At 45.1% G+C, this 21,687-nt stretch overlaps 1 protein-coding gene across 6 annotated transcripts in view; it reads left to right on the forward strand.

The window, feature by feature from the left end:
- dync2h1 (dynein cytoplasmic 2 heavy chain 1) overlaps positions 1-21,687 on the forward strand; it is a 996,931-nt gene that overhangs the window by 188,374 nt on the left and 786,870 nt on the right. For all 6 annotated transcript variants that reach the window (XM_085999037.1, XM_085999042.1, XM_085999039.1 and 3 more), the window contains 5 exons: positions 1,774-1,979; positions 5,468-5,650; positions 7,145-7,327; positions 11,013-11,236; positions 14,849-14,958. In XM_085999037.1, the coding sequence (XP_085855163.1) occupies positions 1,774-1,979; positions 5,468-5,650; positions 7,145-7,327; positions 11,013-11,236; positions 14,849-14,958 (906 nt within the window). The remainder of the gene's footprint in view (positions 1-1,773; positions 1,980-5,467; positions 5,651-7,144; positions 7,328-11,012; positions 11,237-14,848; positions 14,959-21,687) is intronic.

The following is a 21,687-nucleotide window of genomic DNA, read 5'->3' on the forward strand; positions in this document are numbered from 1 at the left end:
CTAGGGATGGGCAATAAATGCAGCTTAGCAAGTGCCACCCACATCCTGAGAATAAATTAATGTATCCTCTTCAGAGAGTTTTAACCTGAAGAGGCACATTTCCGGGCAACAGGTGATCCTGCAACTGGACAATGCATGCATTCAACAACAACAACTTGCATTTGTATAGCACCTTTAACTTCATAAAACATCCCAAGGCGATTAAATGGAACATTAGCCAACAAAATTTGACATTGAGCCACATAAGGAGATATCAGGGCCAAAAACTTGGTCAAAGAGGTAGGTTTTAAGGAGCATCTTAAAGGAGGAAAGAGGTAGAGAGGCGTAGAGGTTTAGGGACGGAATTCTAGAGCTTAGGGCCTCGCAGCTGCAGGCAAGGCCACCAGTGGTGGCGCGATTAAACTCGGGGGCCGGGGGCGGGGCTGGGGGTGGGGGTGTGGGGAGGGTGGGGGGGGAAGCAAGAGGCCATCATTGGAGGAGCACAGATATCTCAGAGGGTTGTAGAGCTGGAGGCGGTTACAGAGATAGGGAGGGGTGAGTTCATGGAGGAATTTGAAAACAGGGATGAGAATTTTTAAATCGTTGCGTTGCTCAACTGGTATCCAATGTAGGTCCACGAGCACTGGGGTGATGGGTGAATGGGACTTGGTGTGAGTTAGGAGACGGGCAGCAGTTTTGAATGAGTTTAAGTTTATGTAGGGTGGTAGATGGGAGGTCGGCTAGAGAGCATTGGAATGGTCAAGTCTAGAGTTAACAAAGGCATGGATCAGGGTTTCAGCAGCAGATGAGCTGAGTTGGGGTGGAGTCTGGCGATGTTAAGGAGGTGGAAGCAGGCGTCTTGGTGATGGAGCGGATATGTGGTCGGAAGATTATCTTGGGGTCAAGTAAGACACCAATGTTGTGAACAGTCTGGTTAAGCCTCAGACAGTTGCCAAGGAGAGGGATGGAGACGGTGGTTAGAGAACGGAGTTTTTGGAGGGGACAGAAGATAATGGCTTCGGTCTTCCAAATATTTAGTTGGAGGAAATTTCTGCTCATGTTGGACAAGCAATGTGACAAATTAGAGACAGTGGAGAGGTTGAACAAGGTGATGGTGAAATAGAGCTGGGTGACATCAGTGTATATGTGGAACCTGACATGTTTTCTGTTGATGTTGCCAAGGAGCAGCTTGCAGATGAGAAATAGGAGAGGGCCAAGGATAGGTCCTTGGGGGTCTCCAGAGGTAATGTGTGGAAACTACACTGGCAGATGTTCACCTACAGTGTCTGTCACCCAAATGATAGCTCACATCCAGTTCCTGTACCCTGACATCATTTGCAACTTTAACACACAGTATTACAAGCAGCAGCTGAAGAGCTACTTGGAATATGCAGAAGAAAATTGTTTAGCCACACTGAATGTGAAACGGGCTCTATTTTTCATTTTGAACTATACATTCTGTTCGGCTATTTTAAATTTGGCAGCAATCTTGAATTTGAAAATCCACCTTCCTTACTCTGATAATTTTACAGTTACAGTTTTGTTCAAATTAACAAGGACAGATTGTGTTTGTAGTGACTTGATCTAATGTGCTCATTAAAATGTTAGCAACATAGAACTGTAGAAGTTTACAGTGCAAATAGAGGCTATTTGACCCATTGTGTCAGTGCTGTAGCTCGAGCAATTCAAAACTAATCCCTATGCTTGATGTTTAGTTAACCTATATACATTTTCACATGCTGGGTGAATTTTTGTGTCTGAAGCCCATTTTTGTATGTTTGTGTGTGCTTTCAGAGACTACTGTTCTGGAGTTGAAGCTCAAAGCCCTAATTCTTGACATCATTCACAATATAGAAGTGGTTAAGCAATTGAATCAAGCGCAGATTTGCAACATTTCAGACTGGGCTTGGAAGAAACAACTTCGGTTCTACATGAAACCAGACAATTACTGTTACATTCAGATGGTTGATGCAGTGTTCCAGTATACATATGAATACCAGGTGCTGCTTTATCTTGCTACAACTAGCAATGCTCATAGTGCAGTAAACTCTGTTTAGGACACTCTCTTTAGGAGTTTTAAAAAAATGCAATTTATGTGGGTTCTTATTCTGTAAGGAAGTTATAAACAATACAGGATATATTTTACAAGGCTCCAAACAACAGTGGAGTATTGTATGCAGCCAGCACACACCAGATAGTCGTAGTCATGCTGCTTACCATTTTCTGGTATGCGCTGACTATGTAGGAGACCCTGTTGAAGGTATAGCTCTCAAAAAAAAAAAGATTTACCCTCGTGTGCCAAGTCTACAATATGTTAACAGTATAAAGAAGCTTGTGTGTATAAAATGATTGCATGGGGACTAAATGCAACTTTGGCGTGTGGGGGTGGGGGGAGGTTGTGGCGCAAAAGGTCGATAGCGGATTGCCCGTCTGTTATACACCCCCCCTGATTTCCCTTTCCATCAGGCAGGGTGTATAAGGGCTGCCGATCCATGACTGCCCATTTTGTGCTCCTGCCAAAGTTGAATTTTATCCCATATTTTCAATACATAGGTGGTACTTATATCCCATTTTACTAGCTTTAAAGTTTATAATATGTCTGCAAGATTATTTAGTGTTTTGATTTTACTCACTTTTTGGGGAAGTAAATGGAATATGTCAGAATTTTGTTTCAAATATTTTGGTAAGTTTCAAATTTCTTTAAGTTGAACACCTGCAGTTGTAACCAGTTATGTCGTGTGTTTTTCTGCTGAAACTGCTTATCGTATAAGTGAAGATGCACATTTCAGTAAATTGGGGAAACTTATCCGGTACTGTCACAGATGTCTCGCAAAATGCTTCCTTTAGTTACCCCATTTTGTAAAAACAAAATTCAACAGATTATTAGAAATGTCTGTTTGGACACAGAGTTAAAGAAAAATAAATGGCTGCATATGAAAATCATTTCCCCCCCAAAACTCCTGCTAAGATACAGCGGTAGGTATGAAAAGAAGGACAGGAAAAAAAAAATCAGACCCACAAATACCGGCTCCTATCTTTATACCTGCACCACTCTTCCAATTTATACTAATGCTAACTCATGCAAAGACAGAACAATACACGATGAAAAAATATTGTGGTCAATGCTGTAGAACACTGACAGCACAAGTGTCAAAATAAAGTTGGTCATGGTCCCTTTAAGGAAACCGGCTGATGACGCATCATCAAATGACGTCACCAGACCTGCTTCCTCTAATTGGCCAGGAAACACGCTGGGCGGGTTTAACAAGCCCCATCAAGGGAAATTCATTTCAGAAGCCAGGATGGAGACAGCAGCGGGGTCGGGACCCGCCACAGACCCGCCGAGGTTCGTAAAATCCTGGCCAGAGAGATTGTTACCACTTGTGGGGAAGAGCAAAACTAGAGGCCATCAATATAAGATAGTCACCAAGAAATCAAATAGCGAATTCAGAAGAAACTTCTTTACCCAGAGAGTGGTGAGAATGTGGAACTCACTACCACAGGGAGTGATTGAAGCAAATAGTATAGATGCATTTAAGGGGAAGCTAGATAAGCACATGAGGGAGAAGGGAATAGAGAGTTATGCTGATAGTTAGATGAGGAAAAACGAGTGGAGCATAAACACCGGCCTAGATGGGTTGGGCCAAATGATCTGTTTGTGTGCTGTATAGCCTATGTAATCCTATGTAATTTCAATATTAATCTCTTGGGAGGGATGATTATGTATGGATTACCTCCATTTCCTCTCATTCCCAAGATCACTTACAAGATCTAAATGGATAATATAGCAGTAATTTTGGCTGCTCTGTCCTGAGACAGACTTGACTGATCCTTAGCAATTTTATACAGGTTGCAGATGGAAAGCCAGATTTGCTACAATTTTGTTCAGAGCCTTTCTTTGATGGCTTGACTTTTCAGAGGATGTGCTTAATTTTACAAGGGTTTCTCCCTTCAGTTATCCATCGCAAAGGCATGTAATACTAAATCAAAATGCTCATCTGTTGATGCCAGGATAATCAATCTTTGTGGCATGATTTTCTTTATTATTTTTAATTCTTTAAAATTAAAATTATTTTATCCAGTTTGTTTGGAACTTGGTAGTAAATTTGATTGGAAAATAGCTGACGGTAATTTGAGACTACCTGACAGTAACCAGGTTTATGAAAGATGCCTGGAAATAGTAATTTAGCAGTGTCTACCTGGGATCTTCGATTGGCCAGTTAATGGCCCAGAAATTCGGGTCGGGGGCTTCCCGCGGGTGCAAGCCCCCGACCTACACTTACATATCGCGCTGACATTTTATGACTGGGCCTGCTTGGAATTCCGGTCTGTGGCCCGGTTCAGCTCCCGGCACGCTGTGCGTGCGTGATCCAGCGGCGTACTTAGTGCGATGAGCCGGCTGGGATCACGTGAGCACTGGGCAACCAATGGGAGTTTACAAAAGTCCATTCATGAGTTAGACATAAGACCTGTCAAACTCATGAAAAGTACGGGCACCCAAAACACTACTTAAACTTTAAAGTTAAAAAAAACATTCCAATAATTAAATTAACTATTAATAACTTTAAAAAACTAATTTAAACAATTAATCAAATTTCTGCCAAATTTTTTTTTTCACGAAATCGGGTCCAAAAATTAACTTACCTTACTGTAAATTCTTCAAAAGTAATAAACCTGTGGAAAAAAATTTCTAACTTTAATTATTAGACCACTTACCTTATAAAACTAAGTCCTTACGTCTGCTTTTTACATTTGTAAAAAGTGGAGGGCTTCACGCACAGACAAACCTGTAAAAAAAAACGAAGTTCAACGCGTACGCACTGCCTCAAACGTCGCTAGGGAAACGCCTCTTAACCCCTTGGTTCAGAGGAGAGCAAATGCCGGTTTTCCGCGCATGCGCTGTGCATGCTGAAATCTGGCACTTCCAACGGGCCCACGCGTGAGTACCCCATCCATACTCACGCGTTGGGACTGGAATTACTGGGCCAATGTATTTTTGTTGCAATTGATTGAGACAAGAATGTTACTGAGGACACCAGGAGAACCCCTTACTCTTCTTCAACATCCAATGAACCACTGGAATAGTGTCTCACTTCAATGTGACTTGATAAACTGAAGTTGTGATAGAGCAGAAATCACTAGGTGATGCTGCAATTTGTTCTTGCATGGGAAATTATCTGCAGTCAGCAATACCTCTACCTCCAATAACATTGCTTTGTCTACTATTTTAAAATAAAGGGGTTAACTTCTGCTTCAACATATTGGACAAAAAGTGTTGTGCAAATGCATTAAGGCTTCATCCACCAATATTGCCAACAGTAATTTATAGATGATAATGTTCTAAGAAGTAACATGCATTTCCTTAATAATGGTAACATGGAAAAGAGATTATCCCATAGTAGAAAGGATCTCCAGTATGAAGAAACAATGTGATGAGAATATTTGTCATGTGATTGTTAACAATATGGCTTTTTGAATTCTCTAATAGGGTAATGCTCCAAAGCTGGTTCATACTCCTCTAACAGACAAGTGCTACCTGACTCTCACTCAAGCCATGAAGATGGGGCTTGGAGGAAACCCATATGGACCAGCTGGTACTGGCAAGACAGAGTCTGTGAAAGCACTAGGTGGCCTCTTTGGTAGACAGGTCCTTGTTTTTAACTGTGATGAGGTAATTATTTAGAAGCTTTTTTATTTTGTTCAGTTTGTATAATGCATTAGGTACAAGTAAATTATTAATAAATATCAATTTTTGACACCAGATATACAGTTGCTGCTGGCTTGAAGATGACCATAGTAGCTAATGCAATTAAATATTCTAACCAAAATGTGATACTGATTTAAAATGGAAAACTGCATCATGCTACATGGTCTTTACTACTTGGTCACATTTTAAATCAATATTTAATTCAAATAAATCTGGAAAAAAAAATGCCAAAAATATCTCACAGTAGGAAATGGATATTTATGGTCTTTCCTGAGGTTGTTCATGAATGTGTATATTTTTGAAGAAACCTAATAAATGTAGTAGAGCCTCAGTGGGAAAGCTCCAGTTAGCTTTCACATCCTTGGGTAGGGAGGGGAAAAATGAGCCGGGGTCTCTGCTCCTGAATTCTATTTGGTGACCTCTGGAGGAGAATGCAGATGTGTGGATACAATGATGATAATGCTGATACAGGCTGTCCTGGCTCACAAGATTGCCTACTTAGGCAAGGTGCTGGAGGATTGTTGCCATCTATGGAACCATACTTCCATGTGAGTCATTAGTTTAAACAGTATTGACTGATGTTGACTGAGGCCACATTGATATGGTTTGTCCTTCAAGAGTTGTTTGCTTGATAGCATATCCTGTGGGGAAGTAAAAATATGAAGGTCCTTTCCACCCTAGAGACTTTGATTAGGTTGGGTGAGGCTGTATGCCTGGCTCAAGAAGAGGAGGATTAATGCAAACCCCAGTGCTACTGGGCTGGCGGGAAGATCAAAGTTGTGTTTGCATTTTATGAATAAGTGGTTTCTTGCAGATCCATTTTGTTGGACAGTAAGTTAGCATATGGTGTCTCGGGGATCACTACCACCTGTTGTGGATAGGTCAAATATGCAGTTTACTGATGCTTGGGCATTTTGTGGCTAACATCCACTCCTAGTACCCTGGGAAAGAAGTCCAAAGGAATTGTTCCTGGTTTACTCTAAATGATTCTCTTTTTGATGCCTCCAGAGCATTGAAATCTGAAAAGGTTCTGATATCAGCGCTGCCTGTGCCAAGTGACTGGGTCGGCAATATAAGAAAGGCTAATTAGTTGGACCATATTGAGATCGAGGGATGTCTAGTAAGATAGATCAACAGAGAGCCATATGATAGGATCTTTGATTGAAGCCAAACATAGCTATACCCATGAGCTTTGTGGTGTTCAGGCTTCCACCATTATCAGAGTTCAGAATGTCAAAAGGGATATTGTGCTAAGCTTTCAGAACTGGGCTTTGGTCGGTGCTAGCAAAACTCCAGTCCCAAAAGTGTATAGCAACAGAAGCATTAAACCCTCTCTTATTCAGAGTGCACCCCCTGCTCTATAGGTACAGTATTAGATTTGCTTTTTAACATCTGAAATCTCACATTTCAAAAAATGTGGCAGAAATTATCTTTGATTTCTTATTCTTATTCCTAAAGGGCATAGATGTGAAGTCCATGGGCCGAATTTTTATTGGTTTGGTAAAATGTGGTGCGTGGGGCTGCTTTGATGAGTTTAATCGTTTAGAGGAAGCTGTCCTGTCTGCTGTTTCTATGCAAATTCAGGCTATCCAGGATGCTTTGAAAAATCACAGACGGTTCTGCGAGCTGCTGGGGAAGCAGGTATGTTGTTCCTATTGTCAGTTTTTAATTTTGCAGAACAGAAATTGTAAAAAACCCTATTTAATTATTTTTTGAAACAGTTGCCAAACATAAAACAACAGAAAATAAATGGTTCTCATATATTTATTTATGTAGTCAACTCCACAAATAGCTACTATGAAGGAGTCGGTAGGGAATATATTACAAAACAATGCGCATACAGAATGTGAAATTCCAAACAGACCTTGCACAGAATAAAAGCATATTTACTACTCTTACAAATATTGTGGTATACAGTTTTTCTAAATTAATATGGCTAATGGAATATGCAGAGTTCTCAAATATTTTATTTCACATGTTGGTCATCTACCATGAAATGAGGGAAATCCTAGCTCACTGTCCCTTTAAGACCATTCACCTTTGCAATAACCACATGAGGACTTTACTTCAGTATGTTCCATTAGCCATATTTATCCTGGGGGAAATGATAAAACTATAACTTGTCCTTTCAAGCCAGCAATTTGTATAGGACTTCATCTGGATTTGTCCTATTTCTTTATCTGCCATCATTTATTGTAATTCTACAGATGTTAAACACACTAGTTGGAGCAGTGAGGATTCAGACAAAAACCTTGGAATACATAAAAATTTGTCTGAAAGATATGAAACAGTAGGTACTTGTTAGGGGAGTTATGTCTGGGTGCTGAATGCTGTGCCCCAAGAATTAGAGTCGGGACACCTACTGCTTCTGATTTACATTAATAACTTGGATTCAAAAACTCAGTGCTAGCTGGTTAATTTTGCAAACAATACCAAACTAGGAGGAGCATTTGAATCTGAGGAAGCAGCCTGGGAACCATAAAATTGGTTCTACAAAATATGTAAATAGTTGGACATTTAAACAGTTGATGTGTATAATGGGCAAATGCAAATTACTGTGCATAAAAAGAAATATAGGTGACTACTCCATGAATGTTGCCTGAAATAGTTGAGAGATCAAGAAGTAAACTCAATGGTCTGTAACCTGTCGGCAAGCCTATCAAATCACGAGAAGACAACTCTATCCATTCTGGCACTCAAGGCCTCGATGGCAACAGTCTGAGTCTGGAGCTGCACATACTGGGAGGTAGACTACCGTGCTACGAAACCATGAATTGTAGTGCTGTCGATGTGCGTAGTGGATGCCTGCAATTACCTTGCCATCTGCTGTATACCTGCCACATATTCACAGAAACCGTCCTTAGTATCTACGTACATAGAAAGGTAAAAACAGATGTAGACCATTCAGTCTCTTGAACCTGTTCTGCCATTCAATTAGATCATGGCTGTCTGCATTTACCCACCTTTGCTCTATATTCTTTGACACCGCTACCTAACAAAACTCTTATCAATCTCAGTCTTGAAAATTTCAATTGACTCAGCACCAACAACTTGGGGGTAGAGTTCCAGATTTCCACGATCATTTGTGTGAAAAAGTGCTTCCTGATTTCACTCCTAAATGGCCATAAGATTATGCCCCCTTTGTTCTGGTTTCCCCCACCAGAGGAAGTAGTTTCTCTGTATTTACTCTATCGAATCCCTTTATCCTTTTAGGGAGAACGATTAGATATCCCCATAAATTCTAAACTCAACGGAACACAAACCAAGTTTATGCAACCTGTCCTCATAATTTAACCCTTTAAGCCCTGATATCATTCTGGCGAATCTGCTCTGTACCTCCTTTCCTGAGTTTCAGTGCCCAAAGCTGAATGTAGTACTTCGAATTTCTAGGCCTCTGTATCCTACTTCCCAACCAATTACCAACCCATGTCACAAGGTTACCTCCAATTCCGTGTGCTTTCATTTTTGCTAATAATATCTTGTGTGGAACCTTATCAAATGCTTTCTGAAAGTCTGCACATATGTTTGGTGCTCTGCAAGCAGAACTCAGGAGGTCTGGGTTCTGAGGCTCTTCAGCTGATGGCTAACATCTGCTGACCCTCTGGTCAGCAACATTTGCCTTCTCATCTTCCACATCTAGCTCCTCCTGCCCATTCGTGTTTTATGCATCACCCTGTGTGCTCTCCTCTGGTTCGCATTCTAATGCCCCTCAGGTGGATATCTCTGGGCTGATGCTTGCAGGCAGATGTTGAATGATGTCACATGTGTGGCAGTGCTGGCAAAATTGGAAGCAGAAGGGCCAGATTGATGTTATTCTATCTCCCTGCTTATTTTTTCACATCTAAAGGAAGAGGAGAAGAAGAGAGGTTACAATGGCTTGCTCAGGAGCAGAGTTCATGTAACTTTGAGCAGAAAGAGTTGCATGAATATTTTGTGATGTAGTTTGTTGACAAGCTATGTGTGGTTCAGTAGCATAATAAAGAGAAGCAGAATGTTATGACGACCCTGCATCTGGAGCTTTCCCTTTGACTTCCCTGTTTTAAACTCCCTCCCTATTTGCATCTGCAGGAACTCCAAAGCGTCCACGTAGGAGGTGAAAGGTTGGAGGTTATGTGTGAATGTAAAAAGTGAAAATGACCTCTGATGTCACGAGGTGGTGTCAGCCGGTAGATCATAGTAGAAGCAATTGTATAGCATGTGAGGCTTTTAGTGGGTTGCATGCATGTTATGATGTGAGCTCTCTAGTAAAGGCTGAGGATTGCGCGCTATGCCCGGAGCATTGATGGTAAGTGAGGGAATGAGATATTTGCCACTTACAGCCATAAGTTGGTACTTAATATGTAGCTGGTCCCTCACTTTTCCTTGTCTGACTTGGTAAGTTCAGTGAATTTTGTTCCTGCCCTGAATTGTCATCCTTGGGGTCATGTAGCTGACCCTTTAAGCTGCTGCAGACAATTAAAACCATTTCCTATCTCCAAATGGGCAGGCTCCCAATCAGAGGTGATAATACTGTCAGAAGCTGGGAATGAATATTTAAATAAAGCCAACCCTGGAAAATTCACTTGAGTTGGCAATAGTTTTGTTGAGCTAGCAGAAGTCCTGCACCACACTGAAATCCCACTGAAGATAAAATCTCTACTTTAATGTTTTAAAAAGTATGGAGTTGTCATTGAGCAGTATGGAGTAATGAGCCTTTTACTGTGATTTTTGAAAAGTTAATTAAGAACAATTTTTTTGTAGACAGTGTGCCACTGAGCATTGGAGCGCTTATGTGAAGCACTATAGAGTAAGCTAAAATAGATTTGCTATGGTGTGAGGTAACCCCATTCTGCTTTATTTCAGATCTGAGATAGCCAGAAGGGTGCTGGACAAAGTTTGTTTTATCTCCCTGCAAGGGAAAGTAATTTAAGAAAGCAATATCATTTTACAGCCAATAGCCAGGGCACTGAAGATTTTACTGTATGTTTTAAAACTATAATTTGTTTTGCATATAGTAAATAAAAATTGACACTACATAGCTAATACTGTGTGAAACAATTGTCAACCTAGAGGGCAGGTTATTAACTTATTTGTTCCTATAATGAATGAATTACTAAATTAGGTATTGCATTGGTGTATTTTCCATCTGACATTGCCACCCAGCACTTTGCTAAATAAACTTGTACAGCAAAATGAAAGCACATTGTGATAGCTGTGGTTCCAATACAGGAATGGTTTGTAATTCAACAGGAGTTGCATTACAATATATGTAAAATTATTTTTTCTTCATCTAATATCTCATTTTTTTAGTGCACAATTTTATAAATTGGCTTATTTGCAATTTTAGGTTGCTCTTGATCTGAATTCTGGAATATTCATCACCATGAATCCTGCTGGAAAAGGTTATGGAGGACGACAAAAACTCCCTGATAACCTGAAACAACTTTTTCGGCCTGTTGCCATGTCTCGGCCTGATAATGAACTGATTGCTGAAGTGATTCTTTATTCAGAAGGATTTAAAGATGGCAACATGTTGGGAAGTAAATTAGTGGCCCTCTTTAATCTGTCCAAGTATGTATTAAAATAATGCTATTTTCTTTGTAATTGAAATATGTTGTAATTATAAATGTTTATGCCAAAAGTCTATCTTAAGTCCATTCAGTAGCACTGTCTTTGACATATCAGCAGAGTAGCAAAAGAATCAGTTCAATGCATAATTTATAATTTTCTTAAGAGTACACTCATTTTATACGGTGTATAAAGTTTATTGAAGGTAATTTTTGATGTATCTGTATTCATAAAACAACTCCGATGAGGCCCTATTTTCATCTGAGGATTTTATTTCATGCAGTGTTAGATATTTTATGTGTTGCAGGTGCTTGTTTATTATAAACCTACACATATCACACGACAACTTGCATTTATGTATTGTCTTCAATGTAGAAAATATTGCAAGGGACTTCAGGCGTAAACAAAACAGAGGCTGAGCCAAAAATGAAATATTAGGAGGGGTGTCCAAAAGCTTAGCCAAAAAGTTGGGTTTTAAGGAGGGTCTTGAGGATGAGGTGGTGGTGAAGGCTGAAGGGAGGGAATTCCAGAGCATATGGCACAGTTAGCTGAAGGCACAGCCGCCAATGGTGGGGTGAAGGGAGAGGAGGATGTAAAACAAAGGTTTCAATGTTTGATACCACATTAACAGAAACTTCACATGAACATTGCATGAAACACCCAAGTGTCTACCCTTATGTGTTGTTAGTTGGTATGATTGCACTAGGATGAGGGTGAGTGTGAGGGGTGGCTAATGAGATGGGGATGTGATAATGTAGATAGAGAGGGATGGGTGGAGGTGCAAGGTTAGTTGGTGTGAGAAGGATGTGCAGGAGCAGGGTAGGGAAGGCGGAGTGATGGGGATGTGATGAGGTTGAGTGTGGCTTTGTACTAACGTTTCGTGATCTACTGAGATCATTGAAATATTTGCGGCACTGCAGCCTGGTACTTCTGACCACATCCCTGCTTGTGACCTCTGCAATGTGCAACCAGGCTGTGTTGATCTCCTGGGGAGGTCTCTTCTGCCCATGGGAAGGGAAGAGGACCTCCCTGTATGCTGTGGGGAGAACCTGGGTGCAGCCCTCTGCCTCTGTGTAGTCATTGTCAGTGTTTGCAGCACCTCAATGCTGTAAAACACTGACAGCACAAATGTCAAAATAAAGTTGGTCATAATCCCTTTGATGACGCGTCATTGAATGACGTCACCAGACCTGCTTCCTCTAATTGGCCGGGAAACGCGCTGGACAGGCTTAACATGCCCCATCAAGGGAAATTCATTTCACAGAGCAGGCTGGAGCCAGCAGTGGGGTCGGGACCCGCCACCAACGCCGCCGCCCACTACTTTCCCACCGAGGTTAGTAAAATCCCGGCCTTGGTGTTGGATAGGATGTGGTTGCAGAGGGATAGGATCCGGTTGCAGAGTTTTGGATGAACTGAAGATTATGGAGGATAGGAGGTGACAAAGTCATGAATGAGGATACTCTGAAGTTGGGATGGAGGTGGGTGATGTTATGGAGGTGGAAGTAGATGGTGTTTGTTATGTAGAGTATATGGGGTTGGAAGCTCTCTGGGCCAAACAAGATTCTGAGATTTCAAACAGTCTGGTTTAGCCTGAGACAGTGGCCAAAGAGGGGAATGAAGTTGGTGGTGAGGGGCCAAAGAAAATGGTTTTAGTCTTCCCAGTGTTTAGTTGGCGGAAGCTGCGACTGTCAGATGGATGGAAACCTGATTGAAAGGATTCAAACGGAGTTCTGTGGGAGTTGGGTATAGTTCTCGGAGGTTACAACATATTCAATGACCTTGGCGAGGAAAGGGAGGTTGGAGAGGGGACAGTGATTAGTGAGGGCAAAGGGGTCAAGGATGGATTTTTGAGGGTGGTCATGTCATGGTGGTTTTGAAAGCTTGGGGGATAGCACTTGAGGAGAGTGAACCATTTATAATAACGGCTAAAATGGAGGTCAGGAAGGGAACTTAGGGATGAGGAGTTTAGCGGGAATGTGGTCAAGGGAGCAGAAAGTAGATTACATAAATAAGATAAATGTGGAGATGGTGGATCGAGGCGATGGAGCAAAAGCTTGACAGAGATGATGGTTCAGGAGCAGGATAGGGATGGGACTGGCTTAGTGGGCAAGGAGAAAGGGGGAAAGCAGCTGAATGGATGGGCTCTTTCTTGGAGGCAAAGAAATCTATGAGTTTGTTATACTTATTAGAGGTAAAGGAGAGGGGTATAAGGAGAAGGTTCTCTTGATTCAGGAACCGTTCCTTTAGATTGGAAAATTGCACGTCATTCCATGATTTAAGTAAAGTGAAGTAAGAAAACTACTAGGCACTTGGTCTAAGCGTTAAACAAAGCTTTAATCAACTGTTTTACAACATGGAGGTCTAGTTGTGTCCTTCACTAGTTCCTGTTAAGAATGTCCTGCGCAAGCTGGGCCCATGCCCGAGTATTTATACTCTCCCTGGACAGCGCCACCCGTAGGCCGCTCAGTATTATTTCATAAGTCTTTCTTTCATGAATGACTGATTCATGTCATAAAGTCTGAGAGGGAAACCTGGGACTTATAGACCAGTTAGCCTAATATCTGTTGTTGGGAAATTACTAGAGTCTATAATTAAGGATAGAGGGACTGAACGTCTTGAAAATTTTGAGCTGATCAGAGAGGGCCAGCGTGGATTTGTAAAGGGTAGGGCCTAAGCTTTGGAATTCCCTCTTTAAATCTATCCGCCTCTCTACCTCTATTTCCTGCTTCGAGACACTCTTTAAAACCTACATCTTCATCTACCCTAATTTCTCCTTATGTGGCTCGGTGTCACATTTTGTTTTATAACGCGCCTGTGAAGCACCTTGGAATGTTTTATTACGTTAAAGATGCTATATAAATACAAGTTGTTGTACTGTGTCAGCTGTGGCTTAGTTGATAGCACACTCGCCTCTGAGTCAGAAGGTTGTGGGTTCAAGTCCCACTCCAGGAACTTGAGCACATAAAGCTAGGCTGACACTCCAGTGCAGTACTGAGGCAGTGCTGCACTGTTGGAGGTAGCGTCTTTCGGATGAGATGTTAAACCGAGGCCCTGTCTGCTCTCTCAGGTGGACGTAAAAAATTCCATGGCACTATTTCGAAGAAGAGCAGGGGAATTATCTCCAGTATCCTGGCCAATCTTTATCCCTCAACCAACATAACAAAAACAGATTATCTGGTCATTATCACATTGCAGTTTGTGGGACCTTGCTGTGTGCAAATTGGCTGCCGCGTTTCCTACATTATAACAGTGACTTCACTTCACTTCACTTCATTGGCTGTAAAGCGCTTTGAGACGTCCGGTGGTCGTGAAAGGCGCTATATAAATGCAAGTCTTTTTTTCCACTTTCTGAAGTCTAGGAGGTTGAGGCGTTTGTGGTATATTCAGTAAGCTAAATATAGTAACAAGGGATTCTGTTTAATCCTTTGGTTCCCTATATGCCCAATATCTTGTATTATAAAGACGCACTGCATTTCATCGGGTATAAGTATTCATTGACAGGATTGGTCTTTGGAGCTGAACCAAAGAAAAATATGACTAAAAGCCCCAAAATATAATAGTCTAATCTACTAAATTAAGTTCTTTTTTAAAATTTTGTTTATGGTGGAATTTCAGAGAGCTTCTGACGCCACAACAGCACTATGATTGGGGTCTGAGAGCACTGAAGACAGTCCTCAAGGGATGTGGAAATCTGCTTCAACAGCTAAAGAAAAGCAAAAGAAAAAGTAAGGCACTCAATAGTTTTTAACAAAGCCTATACTAACATTTGTGCAAGTCCAGGAAGATTTGTTATTGGCTGACAGCTAGATTTTCATGTATAAAATATATGTATAAAAACATATAAGATTCTGAGGGGGATTGACAGGGTAGATGCTGAGAGGTTGTTTCCCCTGGCTGGAGAGTCTAGAACTAGGGGGCATAGTCTCCGGATAAGGGGTCGGCCATTTAAGACTGAGATGAGGAGGAATTTCTTCACTCACAGGGTTGTGAATCTTTGGAATTCTCTACCCCAAAGGGCTGTGGATTCTGAGTCATTGAGTATATTCAAGGCTGAGATAGATAGATTTTTGGATTCTAGGGGAATCAAGGGATATGGGGAATGGGCGGGAAAGTGGAGTTGAGGTCGAAGATCAGCCATGATCTTATTGCATGGTGGAGCAGGCTCGAAGGGCCTACTCCTGCTCCTAATTCTTATGTTCTTATGTTAAACTGTTGTGTTTGAAGAAATATACTTTGGGGGAGAAATTCAGTATCGCCCCGTTTGGGGCGTAAGTATCGGCCAGGTGCGAAATTTTGCGCCCGGCGCAAATTATCGTCACCTACTGGTAAATTGGCCTGTTTCGCCCCAGGAGGTGCTTGGAGCGCTAAAACAGACACTGCACGACTGTCTTAAGGCGCTAAGCCGGAGAAGCGAGGCGCTACCACTGAGGGCGGGCACAGCGCACGTGCGGCCAGTTAGCGATTGCACTCCTCTTAAAGGGGAGGTTCAATCTTGGATTGCAGCCACACCCCGCGCATTGGAGCCCTTATTCCCGGCCTGGACAGACCTGCTGCCACATTCTTAAGCTTAGGACCATGGAGAGGGCCAGGGAGCGAGTGCAGCGGTTCAGCGAGGGGGCCTTGGAGGTTCTGGTTGGCGCGGTGGAGCGCAGGCGATCTATCCTGTTCCCGGACAGTGGCAGGAGGCCGCTGCCCAACGACTATCGCAAAGCTTGGAGGGAGGTGGCTCACAGAGTGACCTCCAGCAACATGGTGCCTAGGACCCCTGTGCAATGCAGGAAGAAGTTCAGCGACCTCACTTGGGTCGTCAGGGTGAGTGCCCTTTTCAGAATCCTCTTCATCCCCGCATGTCGACCTCACTTTATGGCCAAAGGGTCCTGAAAGCCCCAATGCCCAGCCCTCATCCAACACCTATGGCCCTTTCAGGAAACTCACACGCACATTCAGCACTTTACACACTGTAAGGGCTAATCGACCATTGGAGGCAGTGCAGCCAAGATCAGGGCTTCACACTGTACTCAGAGCTCGTCCTTTCTCTTGCAGGGCAAGCTGGCACATAACAGGAGGCAGCAGCAACGGACCAGGGGAGGCCGGCCTCACCTTCAAGCCCTCACCGATCTGGAGCAGCGAGTCCAGCGGATTATGGCAGGCCGGATGATTGGCCCCGTCACCACTGGAGATGCCGACCCCATTATGGACAGCAATGGTAAGGTCATCACCTTTTTGACCTCTCTCCTTCCACTTGTGCCTCACACCAGCATCCTTTGCCACTATCGAACCAATACAGTACATTGCAGCACTCATGCCTCCCTCGCTGCCACCCTGTCCTCACGCTAAAGCCACTCTTGTACATTCCTGCTTTCAGATGCTGATTCGCCAGGTGAGGAGGCGGGCCCTCAAGCTGCCACTGTGAGTGACTCTGAAGGCGCCGAGGAGGAGGAAGCCGGACCATCAGTGCCACCCTCAGCCGAGGCAGCCCATGGCCATAATGGGGACACGTCTTCCCTGGAGGGGAGATGGGGGGAATGGTCTGAGGAGGGTGAAGCTCCGGGGCCCAGCGGGCTGCAGCAATGCGAGGAGGGTAGGGAAGCTCGGCGGCCTTCTCCCCGGAGGGAGAGTCTGGCCTCGAGTCCTGCTACAGTGAGCGCAGAAGAGGTGCGGCTCCTCGCTGAAATGAGCGCCCAGGCAGAGCACATGCACACTGAGCTCATGGCTGCAGTGGCAAGGATGCCAGATTCCATTGAGTCACTGGCAAGAAGTGTGCAGGACTTCGGCGCAGCACAGGCAAGGAGTCTCCAGGACTTCGGCGCAGCACAGGCAAGGAGCCTCCAGGACTTCGGCGCAGCACAGGCGGCTGCCACGCAAGTGCTTAGTGCTGCAATGCAGTCAGTGGCTGGTCTCATGCAGACGCAGATTGAGGCCACACGAGCACTGACTGCTGCCACCCTCGCTGGATCGGGCATGAATTGCCAGGGCCCTCGCTGCGCCGCAGCAGGCCAGCAGTCTGTGCTTCAGCAGATTGCTCCGCATGCTGCAGTGCTGCCCCATGGGAGTGCCAGTGTGTCGTCCGAACAGGGAGTTGCTGTCCTCTCTCAGGATGACAGCATTCCTGCTGCCAACACTGTCACTTCTCCACTGCAGCTGCCACCACCTGTAGGACAGACTGCTGCCGCCCATGCAGAGTTGGAGCAGTCAGCAGCCGGGCCCTCCAGGCCCAGAACTGGTCCAGGCTGTCCCTCAAGGGCATCTGCAGTCTCAGTTTCTGACACTCAGCAGCCTTCCCCCAGCTTTGCTGCAGCCACTGGGGTCCCATTGCGGAGGAGCTGCAGGATGGGAAGGGACCAATCTCGCAAGCGAAGCAGATCACCCTCGAAGGGCAAAAAGTAGGAGGTGTGGCAAAATGCTGTTAAATGTTTTATTGAAGGCCGAGGATCGTGGTCATTTTTTGGTTACTGTTTTGTTCATTGTCTCCATGTTGTGAGAGCCAGTAATGTGACTGACTGCTTTTTTGGGGGTTTCTCTCTATTACTTTGTCATGCGGGAAGGGCACACAGTTTGTTAAATAAAGAAGTGTCTTTATTCAGAATGTGCATGTTTGCTCTTTGAACTATTTGTTGCCTTGACCGGCTTAGGGGTAGCGACACGGTTCCATTCATGTTCTTTGAATGGCAGAAGCCATTCCCTCAGAGGGGGCCGAGAACCCACTTGCTATAAGCCACTGACGGATGGCCCTTGCACTTTGTGCCTCCCTCCCGTCTTGGTGCTGCTGCTCCTCCTCCTCCTCCTCCTCCTCTGCTGGTGTTCCAATGTCTGGTGGCAGTGGCTGAGTCCTGAGGATTGCCAGGTTATGCAGCACACAACAACGAAATGGGAGACTCGCTCAGGTGAGTACTGAAGGGCTCCTCTGGAATGGTCCAGACAGCGGAACCATTGCTTTAGCACGCCGATTGTGTGCTCAATGATGTTCCTGGTAGCTTGATGGCTCTCATTGTATCGTTCTTCAGCAGGGGTGCTGGGCGCACGGAGCGGGGTCATCAGCCAGGTGCACAGAGGATAGCCCTTGTCCCCGAGAAGCCAGCCTCCTGGGTGAGCCGGGGCCTGGAAAAGGTCTGCCACAGAAGTCTGGCGCAGGATGAAGGCGTCGTGACTGCTGCCTGGAAAGCGGGCATTGACAGCGTCTATCAGCTGTCTGTGGTCACAAACCAATTGGACGTTCAACGAATGGAACCCCTTCCAGTTGCGGTAATCCTCGGCATTCTCTTGCGGCGCCCGCAAAGCCACATGCGTGCAGTCAATGGTGCCCTGGACCATGGGGAAGACCGCTATTCTTGCAAAGCCCATTACGCGCTCTTGCTGCTTGTCCGGGGTCATGGGGAAGGAGATGTACTGACGTCTCCTTTTAAAGAGGGCATTCGTGACTTGACGGATGCAGCAATACACCGCGAACTGGGAGATATTGGCAATGCCCCAATAGCAGATTGAAAGGAGCCGATGGCATAGAAGTTGAGAGCCACTGTGACCTTCACTGCCACCGACAGAGACGTCCTGCTCCTCAGTTGAGGCTGCAGATCTGGCTGAAGCAGGTGGCAGAGCTCAGTGACCACCTCCTTGCTGAATCGCAGCTTCCAAAAACATTGCTCCTCAGACATATTGAGGTATGAGAACTGTTGGCGGAAAACCCTGGGACGGTAAGGTCTCGTGTGCTGACGCATGTTGGCTCTCCTCCGTCTGGCCATGATTGGCACTCTCTCTCTGCGTCTCTGTGCCCTCTCAATGTAATGGAGAAGCCCAACGTTCCCACCCATTGCAGCCCCCATAGTATGTGGCCACTCAAGGTTATGCCGGTGAAAAAGCAAACCAACTACAAAGTTCTGGTCAGAAGCCAAAAGTACCTCCGCGAGCGCTGACTCAGTGCAGAAAGCTCTCTCCCTTTGTCTCTCTGCAAATCTCTCTCTCTCTCTCTCTCTCTCAGAAGGAGCGGTCCAATAATGGCTACCACAAAGAAGCCAGGAAGCGCCCCCTTTAAATAGCGCCCCCCCAGCCCCACAGTGACTGGGAACCGTTCCAGTCAACCAGTCGCTGGGAGCGACAGGCAGAAAGGAGGGGGGCACCATTGAATTTCCGGTTCGGGGCGCCCCAAGGGCGTTGCACTTTGAAATGACATCAGGATCTGCGTGCGCAGCTGAGCGGGCGTTGCGGTTTAGCGCCGCCGCTAAATGCCCGCTCAATTTCGCGAGAGGCGTAGGTTTCGCTGCGCCCGGGCGCCAGCTGGCTCACGCCCCACTTATCGCCCTCTTAAGGTGCTAACGGGTGGCGCAACCAATTGAATTTCTCCCCCTTTATTTTCTGTTAATTTAAAAAGTATTGCATACAGTGACCAATAAAAAAAAAGTACAAATGCTGGAAATGTGAAACAAAAACAGTAAATGATGGTAATACATAGCAAGTTTGTTAGTATCTGTAGATAGAAAAGCTGAGTTAAAATGAGTTCGATTGGAACTGTTTTTGTTTATGTACAGTGATATTTGAAAATCCTTTAATCTAGCTGTAATGTATATACCTTTAAGGGGGAACTATCTTTTGCAGCTCATGTATACTGCAGTACCGGTAGTGACCACACCTGTATATAGTACTGAGTAGTAATCTGTACAGATCAGTTCCAGTGTGAGCCACGTTGAGTAAACACCTGTTGTACCGTTTTCCTGCAGTCTGTGTCTTATTATACACAGACACAACATTGGCGACAAGGCAAGTTCGAACCTACCTGCAACTCTGCATCACCTCCCGGGGATTCGTTCCTGGAGATCAGTGGATTGGAGGTCAAGGCCAGAGACTCGGGCGTCGACCACGGGTAACCGCCCAGTCATCCAGCAGAGACTCGAGAATTGCGGGGGAGGCTGTCGAGAGCCAGGCTTGGCTTTCCAGTCGAGGTGGTCCAGCGAAACGGGCTGGCAACAGGTAGTGCGCAGACCCTTCCCGGACAGCGGCGGGCTAGAGCCCGACCGAGCGGCACAGCAAAGGGCCGAGCAGCGTCGACGGGGGAGAGAGAGAGAGGGCAGAGCGCACAGGGCGCAGCCGGTGTTCAGGGGCCAAGCAGCGTCGAAGAGAGGGAGAGAGAGACGCACAGAAACCCGCAAGGCGCCGCCATTGCCACGAGGACCGCCGACAGCGGCGTTGGCAGCAGCGCAGGAGAAGCGCGCGAAACCTACAGGGCGCTGCCATTGCCACGAGAACCGCCGGGAGCAGCGTTGGCAGCAGCGGGGGAGGAAGGAAAGCGCGGGAGATGCCATTTTAAGCCATTGGGAGATGCCATTTTAAACCACACCCAAAATGCCGAAGAGTGGCAGTATCACCGCATTTGACAATGAAGTCGAAGATTGGACTACATATGTCGAACGAATAGAGGTATACTGCAAGACAAATGAGGTGTCAGATGACAAGAAAGTGTCGGTATTGTTAAATTTAATGGGTGCAAAGACGTATGGTTTATTATGAAATCTAGTAACCCCAACGAAGCCAATGGAAAAGAGTTTTGAAGACATAGTAACGATACTACAGGAACATTTAAACCCCACACCGCTGCTGATAGCAGAAAGATTCAAGTTTCACAAACGGAACCAGCATAAGGATGAAAGCAATGCTGATTATTTAACAGAACTGCGCAAACTATCGAAACACTGCCAGTTTGGAGCGGGACTGGCAGATACCAATACAACCGGCTGGTATTCGGGGTAGCATCAGCTCCGGCTATTTGGCAGAGGGCAATGGAACAAGTCCTGCAAGGGATCCCAGGGACCCAGTGTTATTTGGACGACATCCTGGTCACGGGCGAAAATGACAGTGATCACCTTGCCAACCTGGAGCAGGTGCTCACTAGATTGCAGGAATATGGGCTCCGAGCTAACCGGCCCAAATGCGAGTTTAAAAAAAAAAAGATCTCATATTGTGGCCACGTTATCGATAAACAGGGATTACATAAGTCCCCAGAGAAGATTGAGGCAGTAGTCAAGGCTCCAGCACTGGAAAATGTGTCACAACTGAGGTCGTTCCTCGGGCTGGTAAACTACTACCATAAGTTCTTGCCAAATTTGTCTACAATACTACACCCACTGAACACCCTACTGCAAACTGGGGTGCCATGGAAGTGGAGTGACGAATGTAGACGAGCTTTCCAGAAGAGCAAAACACTAATCACATCGAAAGAGGTATTGGCCCATTACAACCCAGCATTACCAATTCGGTTGGCATGTGATGCGTCACCCTACGGCATTGGAGCGGTGCTGTCGCACAAATTCTCGGATGGCTCAGAGAGGCCAATAGCCTTTGCGTCACGATCACTAACCTCAGCTGAGCGTAACTACGCCCAGGTTGACAGGGAGGCCCTCAGCCTAGTGTGGGGAGTGAAAAAGTTCAATCACTATCTGCACGGGCAGAAATTCACCTTGCTGACTGAT

This window comes from Somniosus microcephalus, chromosome 10, assembly GCF_052327205.1.
Source record: "Somniosus microcephalus isolate GS21.2 chromosome 10, FLI_Smic_1.0, whole genome shotgun sequence".
Classification (NCBI taxonomy): Eukaryota; Metazoa; Chordata; class Chondrichthyes; order Squaliformes; family Somniosidae; genus Somniosus; species Somniosus microcephalus.